General features: G+C 39.9%; 1 protein-coding gene across 1 annotated transcript in view; it reads left to right on the plus strand.

Annotated features, from left to right (window-relative positions):
• The first annotated feature begins 797 nt into the window (after window positions 1–797).
• The window catches only part of mdh1b (malate dehydrogenase 1B, NAD (soluble)), a 53,037-nt gene continuing 43,562 nt past the window's right edge, over window positions 798–10,272 (plus strand). The window contains exons 1-4 of the mRNA XM_060828163.1: window positions 798–822; window positions 2,993–3,105; window positions 5,709–5,843; window positions 9,260–9,402. Coding sequence (XP_060684146.1) covers window positions 801–822; window positions 2,993–3,105; window positions 5,709–5,843; window positions 9,260–9,402 — 413 coding nt within the window. The 5' untranslated portion in view covers window positions 798–800. The remainder of the gene's footprint in view (window positions 823–2,992; window positions 3,106–5,708; window positions 5,844–9,259; window positions 9,403–10,272) is intronic.

The raw sequence follows: 10,272 nt of genomic DNA on the forward strand, positions 1-10,272 counted from the left end.
AAGGATTGTACCTAGGTACTGTTCCTAAGAAGTCTATGTTGACATTGTTACACTGTATCTAACCTTGTAACTGAAGAAGCTGTTCCCAGGTATCTTTGTAGGTAAGATAACACTGCAATTGGTGACTTATAAACTTTTCACTGTATTCATTTGAATGCACATGACAGTAAAGCTCATTCAGTCATTCAATCAATCCTTTCAAGATTGAAACAGCTCACCATCCTCCACACTGAACTGGGGGCTCTTTGACATTTAAGAGAACCTTCTGGTCCTTTCCTGCACCATCTCTGGAATTGACCCATGAACTGGACAGTGTGTGATAAACACCATATAGTGTTTGACTGTCTCTGGGTTACCTTAGGAGCCTGATGAATTTGTAATCCCTAGCTTTACCCTGACTCATTCAAGAGGTGGTGCCTGGTTTTCCTGCCAATGGTCAGGCTCTGCAGCATTTCCCTGCTTGATCCATGGGCACATCATGTCCTTTATCTCCTTCAGATACCCCTGGTGCGCCCAAACCACTGCTTCGAAATCTTGATATTGTCGTTGTTACCTCTCCTGAAGCTTGGCTGGTTTTGTTTTCGATGCTCTCCCCCTCTCCAGCTATCTCTCTATTTAGGTGCCCCACAAGGACAGGAGTGTGGAACCTTCTGCCCGCGGCTCTGGCTGCAGCCCGGGGACAAAAAGGTGGGGGGGGGGGGGGGGGGTGCGCCCTGGTGCAACCGCTGTACAGGGTCCGGACGCTCCCGTTGCCTGGCAACGCCCCGAACAACAACAACAACAACAGCAACAGCAGCAAAATGGCCAAGTTCGTGTTGGCAGGTGGGTCGGAGGCAGCTCCGTGTGTGAAATTAATCAAAATATGTAACAAAACAAAATCCGGGTGGAGCTCGGTTTATAGATCTCCAGAAATAACGGCTTCAATCCGAGAGAGGGGCTGGGGGTTAAGGGGCAAAGTAGCCAGTTATAACATTGATCTTTTTTTCCTTAAAGTTTATGAATGAAGTGTATTTTTTTTAAAAAATCTACAAATAAGTACAGCAAGTCCAAAGCAGGGTTTGCAGGAAATACTGTGGGATTTTGACCCTTCCTCATTGCGCCTTCAATCCAGTTGCAGCAACAGAAAAGAAAAACAAAAGGGCATTTTTTTTCTAAACTTGAAAAGGAAACTAATGTGCATTCCTACTGAAAGCAGTGAGGGGATCTTGAAACCTCTCAGGCCCTCGTCATACTTTGGCCAGACAGGACCTTCGGCTGAGGTCTTTCTCCGCTGCCACCCGGATTATAATTTGACATCTGGCCCCAGTCAATGCCCCTGAGCTGGGCGTGGAATAATTCCAGGGAGGCTGGTGTCCCGTCACCAAGTCACCCTTTATTTACACGCGAGAAGTCATTGACACTGATCCAGCTCCCTCAGAGCCAGCTCTCAGGGCTGCCTGTTTGGACCAGATTAACATCCCCAATCAGGGAACTCAGATTCTGCAAGGTCCGCCGGGCTGACCTCATCGCAATCACTACACCTAGGTAGCAGAGGAGGTTAATGGGCGGCAAGGGTTTCTGTCCCGAATGCGCAGCTAAGTGATCTTGACTGGGAATGAAGAGAATGAGCAAGCGAGTCGACACTTTACAATTTATATTAAACAATGGCAGGTGGAATAACATACTAGAACCATTCACAGTCTCTCAGCATCCTGGAACAGTCTTCTTATTTTTGAAAAAGTTAGTTTAGTCCATGAAGTTTGTGGGGGGGGGAACAAGAAGTAAAGGAACATGTCAATGAATGGGAGGAAACTATCATGGAACACTTGAGCTGAATTACTTATTTCTGTGCTTCACTCTACTGTTGAGTTGTAGATAGTGTTATAATTGGGGTGTATTTGCTCCCAAAGAAGATATTGTAAAAGGATAAATAACCCAAGTAAGTGTGCTTTTTCCTTAGTTGTTTAGGATATGTGCCAACCCAGTACAACAGGAAAATCATAGAATCCCTACAGTACAAATAGAGGCCATTTGGTTCATTGAGTCAGCACCAACCATCCGAAAAGCATCCCACCCAGACCAACCCCCCAGCCTATCTCCTTAACTCTGCATTTCCCATGGCTAATCCACTTAGCCTACGCACCCCTGGACATTACAAGGTAATTTAGCATGGCTAATCGACGTAATCTGTACATTTTTGGACTGTGGGAGAAAACCAGAGCACCCACACTGACACAGGAAGAACATGCAAACCTCACACTGACAGTCACCCAAGCCTGGAATCAAACTCGGGTTTCTCACTCTGTGAAGCAGTCGTGCTAGCCATTGAGCCACCATGTTTCTTTGTTTAGCCACTAGAGAGGGCAGGCACTGGTTTAATGTCTCTTCTGACACCTCCAGCCAGCAACTCCATCAGTGCAGCACTGTCTCTGTACTGCTTTGGAGTGTCCATCAGAATCTATGCCTGCATCTCTAACTGTCTGATTATAAGGGAATAGTAATATTATTCAAAAATGGCAGATAGTTCAGCAATGATCCTGAGGTGATCCAGTGCTCGTGAAACTGTATTCCAGTAACTGTGACCCTGTGTCTTCAGGTTTAGGAAAGAAAAGTAGAGAGGATTATCATTTTTACAAGCTGGCCAAAAAGAAAGAAAGAAAAATTTGAATATTTTTTAGCATCTTTCACAAGCTCAAGATATCATGAAATGCTGAATAGCCCCACTTTCAAAATGTGGTCACTGTGGGAAATGTGGCGGATAATTTTCCTTCCAAAGCTATACAATCGGAATAGAAAAAACCTTTGAAGTAGATGATGTAAGTGGATTCAAGGAACAACTTGATGGAATCATGGAGAGTGAAGGGTTTGAGGGTCAGTGGAGAGAAGATGGTAGGGAGGTGGATCTGTGAAAATAAACAGCTGCGTTGAACCAATTGACTCTGTCTATCCTATAGTGATGTTCTTGCGGCAATTTAAATATTAGATACACTTTGTTATGTTTTGGTTTTTGCAGGTAAAGCAAACTGCGGTTATTATGCCAAGGCAGAACTATTGGCAGATTATCTTCAGAAAAACTTGCCAGATTTCCACGTCTTTAAAATTGTCCAGTCACCTGACAAATGGGAGGTCAGTATTGTAGATTGGAATGCAGAGAAGCTGTTTCATTATTACTGAAAAAGAATAAATCAGCTGTATTTCGTGTAAGAAATTTGTGTTTCTTTGATTTTCATGGTTTATGACATTAAATTGGTGTAACTTTTTTTTGCTGCCAGTTTTGGTACTGAACACAACGGGTATGCTCAAAAGGAGTAGGTGAGAATGAGGCTGTAGTGGATCCAAGATCCTGAAATTCTGAGTAATTCAGGCTCATGGAATGTACTAAAGCTTGGGGCAACTACCACCAAGGCACAGTGGGGAAAGACCACTGTCTGAGGTCTTTCTGCTGAAGTAAACTGGAGGTCTGTTCTGTTATTAGATCCTCCTGGTACCTCAAATATATGTAAATATAATCTTGCACAAGTAAGAAATACTTTGTTTGTTGGATAGGATCAAACTCCAATGTTTATTTGTTTTTTTCATGTGCTACTGTGCAGCACATATACATAAATAAAGTATACTTTTGAAATAAAAATACTGTCCGCACTAGACCAAATAAGCAAAATTTGAGTTGAATGCCATTTGTAATGCTTTAGCGGCCCTGGTGTCTTTAAAATAATTTAACAACATATAAAGGCAATTTTTTTTTGGGAGGAGCCATAATTCAGCGTTCTATCTTTTCTCTTACATTCCAAGTTAGCATGGAATGATAAGAATAAACTCTTCTCTCTTTGCAAATTGTCAAGTCTCCTTTGTGTACCTTTGGTCTAAATTGCCACTAACTGTAAGAACTGTTTGTAAGTTTTCATAAAATTTCTTCAGAAAGCTAAGGTAGGAAATGTCATCATTGATCATTTCAGAGGGTACTTGTCTGAATTTTGTAACAAACTACCAGAAATTGATATTCAAGAGGCTGAGGTTGATCAGATTTAATACCGTTCCTTAAATTCTGACACTATATATTTTTTCTGATCTGTTATAGTAACAAACTTATCTGGTATAGTTGCAGTGTCACTCATTTATTTGGGCAGGTGTATCCACTTTATTTGTAAGTGCTTGCTGCAAGCTTTATATCATTACATCATTAACATACTAGTTAAACAATCTCACCCTAAGTCATCCAGGACAAAACAACCCACTTGACTGGCTGCCCAGCTATCATCTAAAATATTCACTCACTCCTCCAAGGCAGCAATGTGTATCTATAAGAATATGTGTGTACCAAGATAAACTGTGATCTCTGTTCCAGTGAAAAACCAGCACACCTCCTTTTTGAAAGCATGCATAGTATCAACGCCATCTCACCAACCAGCACATTCCAATAACTCGGGGTACAGAAGAACTAACCACTAGAGAAGTACAACTATCTATGAGGAGAAATGGCATATATGGCATTGTCCTTGAGAAAGAATCTTGGACACTTAAATATCCCACTTATATCTAACTGAGCAGAAGTATCTGAAGGTGGCGACTGTCAGGGAAAATTGTCAATGTTAATAATTCACAAGGATCCAAAGTACTTTCAGTTATTCTGAACTTTGTTGTTGGTATCACAATATTCATTAATATTTTAGTCGTTAAGTTATTCTAATCACAAGACGATTTTTCAAGCACAGGATAAGAACTAACTTGACCATATATACAATGTGGCTTTTGAGCATATTGGAAAACTGAAAGAAGACAACAAAGTGTTCAGTGACTTGTCAAGGCAGCCAAGAACAACCAGCTTCCCATTTTTCATTTTAGTGGCGGAATCCTCACCTTCCCTGGTTGTATTAACCCCTCAATGATAAGTCTTGGTTTGCATTGCACTATGACTCAATAGAATCAAAACTGTTGTAGCCGTACTGTGCCACTTGGAGGAGGTATCAATAGGAATTAAGAGAGCAGTTCACTGAAGCTTCCTCAGCACCATCTCTCAAATCCACAAGTTCTTTTTTTCACTTTTTTTTCCTTTTTCACCCAGAAGTGCTATCACACACGCCAGATTGGCTTTGCCCACCATCAAATTATGTGTCAACCCAAGAGTTCTTTCATCATGTAGCACATAGGTAGCAGTTGCTTAGTGTTAATTGATTATAAATTGCATCTTAATTGAATTCAGTCAACAGATCTGTCCATAAGTTGACACAGAAATTAATTCGGAAAGCTAACAAGCTAACAAGCATTGGTGCTTTTTGATATTACTTTATGCAATAGGTCCTCAATGAAAATTATGTTGGATTCCTTGAAAAGTGCAATTTTAGGTCAAGCAATTTAAAGCAAATCAGATTTTCCATATAATTCCAAAATAAAAGCTATAGTTAGGTTCTGTAAAAATTATATTGTTTCAGTTGAAATACCTAACATTGCTAAATTCCTATATTACTCATTGAAATAACTTTCACAATAATATAGGGAGGTTGCAATTATGTGAAGGGTCAGTGTCTAGCAGAGGCCATGAGCTGAAGGCCCCTACTCTTAGTTGAAGTCAGGGCATTGTAGGCTGGACCTGTTTTCAGGTAAGAACTCAGAGAAGAATCTTTTTAATAATTTGCATTATCTTAGCTACAAATGTTTGTGTTTCACGTTATGAATCAAGAAAGCAGATAAATTCCATGTCTTCATGCTTCTCTCTCTCTGACTCTCTCTAGTCATGGCTTCAAGCATTATGTAAAAAAAATGGCTGGGTGCATCAAAACTCCCCGATAATATGGCGAGAACTTGTGGACCGTGGAGGAAAAGGATTACTGTTGGGCGGATTCAATGACTTTATGGAGTATGCACAGGTAGGATTTATAAAACACCCCATACTCTGATTCCTGAAGTTCCATTTGGAAGTTGAACATGGAACATAAGAATACATTAATATCATCGTATAAGTTGTATTATGAAATCAGAGAAAATGTGTCCATTAAAGTCGCTCACTGGTACATGCTAGTGTTTATTCTCCACATAAGCTTCCTCCCATCTTAGTTCATGTAACTTGATCAACTTCTATTCCTTTCTCTCTCATTTACTTAACTAGCTTTCACTTAAGTACATATACGCTGTACTCTTCAACCGGTCCATGTAGCACCAAATTCCACATTCTCACCGCGTTGAGAAAAGATGTTTCTGCTGGATTCTTTACTTGGTACAATAATGATTGCCTTACAATTAGTGCCTGTCATTCTGGATACCCCAACAATTGGAAATGCCCACTCTTTAATCCTCTCCTTTCAAACTCCTTCACTATTTAAAGATCTCTGTTCCCAAATCACCTCTCAGTCTCTTTTTTTTTGGAGAAAGGAGCCACCAGCTGTTCAGTGTTGTATAAGGTTGATATAATTTTAGATAAATTCTGAGGAGATTAATGTTCACATTAATGTCACACAGTCTGTGAGTGGAGACAAAACAATCTACTCCAGCTTTTGAATAAAGCAGGGTTATCTGCGCCGGCTCACCAAGGTCTTAGAAAATATGCTGGCCAAATGTGTTTGTACTTATTGCTATCATACAGTAAACCTTCCTATATGAGAACAATGCTCCACAGTAGATACTCAAAAGTGGTGTATCCTCTAATCACTAGATAGATCCAAGACATGGGAAAGGTAAATGAGGATTGGTGGCAGCAAATTCACTGAACCAACCCTAACCCAGTAACACATGCAGGTGGAGGAGGCAGATATCCCAATGTACCTTGAATGGTCATCTGGGAACATACCAAATTCAGTATTTCCTAGTTGTTATGGCCTGTCAGTTCCAGCTACATCTCTGTAAGTCCTTTTTGCACTTTCTCCAGTGCAGTGTATAGAACTACTATTCTATTCTAAATGTGGTATGCAAAGGTTCTCTATAAATTCTACATAACTTCCTCTGCTTTCAAGTTATATTCTGAAAAGGAACCCAAGCGCTGTCTGTGCATTTTTTAAAAAATCAACTTGCTATCCTGTGTTACTACTTTTGGTGATTTGTAACTCAATTCTAATTGGAACTTGTTGGCCATTTCCACACCCGTTATACAAATTTGTTAACACTTCTGTTGTATTTTGTTGCAGTCAACTTTATCCACAACTTTGGAATAATCTACAAATTTTGGTATTGGGGGTACTTCACCTTCGCAAATTTAAATTATTTATGTAAAGAATGAACATCAGTAGTCCCAGCAATGATCTTATGGAACACCGTTTCCCACCTTTTGCCAGTCTGAATAGCCACTTTCTCTGCTTACTGTTCTTTCAGTCTGGTTGTTAACCATTCTGCTACTTAGCTCTGATTCCACAGGTTTTAACTTTAATCATGAGTCTACCATGTAGTGTCAAGATAAAGTCGACATATATCCACTATATTACCCTTGTTCATTCTTCCTGCTACTTCTTCAAAGAAACTGGCAGAGTTAATAATTTTAAAATTACATCTTGATTATTCTTTTTTCATTTTGATTACTAGTACATCTTTATAAATGTATCTGACTTGCTGTGTAGGATTAATTGATCAACCAATCAATTTTGACCAACCATGATCTCACTGAATGGCAGAACAAGATTGAGAGGCTGAATGATACCTACTCCCATTCCTGTGTTTCTAACCAAGGAGTTCTTAATGCCCTAGTGTACAATCTCCAGTAATGGATTGTTTAATGTTTTCTCATGACATTCCTTGGTAGGCCAGAAAAGATTTATAGAAAGACTTTCGCTTATATAGTGTCTCTCACATCATGAGAGCATCCAAGTAAATTTACAATGTTACTTTTGAACAGCAATAACTTCTTTAATGTGATAAATATAAAAGTTAATAGGCACAGACCTATAAACAGTGATAGAATCCCTGCAGCATGGAAGCAGGCCATTGACTCCACACCAACCCTCTTAAGAGCAGCCAACCCATGCCCTGCATTTACCATGCCTAACCCACCTATCCTGTACACCAAAGGGTAATTTAGCATGGCCAGTCTAGCTGACCTATACATCTTTGCACTAGGGAAGGAAACAGGCAGAATGTGCAAACTCCACTCAGACAGTTGCCCAAGGCCAGGATTGAACCCAGTCCCTGGTGCTGTAAGATAGCAATGCTAACCACTAAGCCACCGTGACACCCTGTGGTGATGTGAAAATGATCAGATAAACTTTTAGTGACAAAAACAAAACTTTCTGGAGGAGTTTAGCAGGTGGCAGCATCAGAGGAGAGAAAACATAGTTAGCGTTTTGAGTCCAGTGAGCCATCTTCAGAACTGATAGCATTTAGGATAGACATGTTTATGTTGGGGGGGAAGGGGAGTTGGGACAGTCCGAAGGGATTAGACAATAGTTGGAGACAGAGTCCAGAGAGAGAGAAAAAATGGGCAGTAAAAGAGATGATTGATAGTAAGCCAGGAAGGAAGAAATGCTAGACAGATGAAAATGGGTTGGCTGTACTGAAAGCAACCTCTGCCATGACAGAGCCTGGAGTATGGGGTGGGTAAAAGATATGGAAGGAGGTGTTCAGATTCTAAAATTATTGAACTCGATATTGAAGACTGCTTCCCAAGAGAAAGATGAGGTAATACTCTTCCAGCATTCTCTGAGGCTTGCTTGAACATTGCAGCAGGCCCGAGACAGAAATATTGGCATGGGACCACGGTGGTTTGTTGAACTAGCAGGCAGTTGGAACCTTGGGGTCATTTTTTACGGACGAAACTTAGATTTTCCGCAAAGTGGTCACTCAGTCTGAGTGTCATCTGCCCAGTGTACAGGACACCGTATTGTGAGCAGCAAATGCAGTAGACTAGATTCAGTGAAGTGCAGGTAAACCTTTTAGTAATGTTGATTGAGGGACAAAGATTGGTCAAAGCGCTGAGGTCATTCTCACGCGTGTCTCAAGATCCTTTGAGTTGATTTGAGAGGAAGATGGGGGGGGGGGTCAGTTTAAAATTTTATCCAAAGTGTGGCATCTCTTGTCAATGCACTTTCCCCTCATTACTGCAATGTGTGTGTCAGCTGAGATTTTGTCATGAAAGATTTGGAGTGGAATTTGAACTATACCCCACTAAGACAAGCTGGATGCATTTTATTCTGAAGCGGTAATGGCATTAGACCTCAGGAATTCAGTTTGCAGGACAAAACTATCAGTAAGAAATACATTTTGGTGATTTGACAAGCAGAGTGAAAAATAGGCAAACATATTATTCCTACAGAGAAACTTGTGTAAGGCAATTGTTTTACTTGTGTGCTTGTTTTAACTTTAGGGTTATTATGGCTTTACTTCTGATATGATGACTACACTCATGCTCAAGATTGCAAAGGAGAACATGAAGACTAACGAAAAAGAGAAGGAAGAAGAAGCAATTCACAGGATTCAGAAAAAAGCAATGGCAATCTGGATTTGCGGGTATGTGTTTATTTTCTCTCTTGGTCATCACTAGTAATCTATTTCTGTAATCTTCTTCAACACATCTCTCTCCTAATTGATCATTGAACACTTTTTATGTTTTCGAGTGTTGGCTTCTCTATGTGCAATTTAATTTTTGAGTGAGCCCAAACTTCTAGTCACCATAATTTGTATCAATATTATTTATTCAAGAACTGACATGCCTCAGCCAATTTCAAGCCCTGTTTATTAAACAAATTCTTAATTTGTCAGAAGAAAATTAGCAAATGCATGATAGTCTCATTGCAGCAGTATTTTCCTCACACTTGTGATATTTTGTCAATGCTAAAGAATAATATGTGCACTGAATGTAAGCAGAAAGTGGTCAGTTGGGAAAGACACTGATAATTTTTTATTTTAATCTGAGCTTTCAAACTTTGCTCCTGTATTATTTTCTTCAATTCCTAATTTAATCGTTCAGTAATTTTCTGACCACTAAATTTAAAGCAGCATTAATGATATTCTGGAGTTTGTAGGTCATTGTTGTTTATGAGAAACTTCACTGTCTGGAACTGCAAAACCTATATTACAAAAAGGGGGTCCATTTTAGAACGACCATTTGGTGATAGGATTGGAATGATGTTGATATTGTGATGCTATGTTTGGGCTTGTATCTTGTTTTCAAGTTTAGATTTTAAAATCCATCAAAATACTACCATAGCTGCTATCTCTTCTAGCTTCTTACATAGCAGCTGACTCATGGATGACTGCTTGTTCGCCTATCCAATGTGATGCCCAAGAGCCCATTGTCATGTGTCTGACCACATAGTCAGTGTGGGTGCACCTAACCTTATGTTCACTCAAGTATAGAAGAAAATGGCTGATTAAAGT

Source organism: Hemiscyllium ocellatum, chromosome 7, assembly GCF_020745735.1.
Source record: "Hemiscyllium ocellatum isolate sHemOce1 chromosome 7, sHemOce1.pat.X.cur, whole genome shotgun sequence".
Taxonomy (NCBI): domain Eukaryota; kingdom Metazoa; phylum Chordata; class Chondrichthyes; order Orectolobiformes; family Hemiscylliidae; genus Hemiscyllium; species Hemiscyllium ocellatum.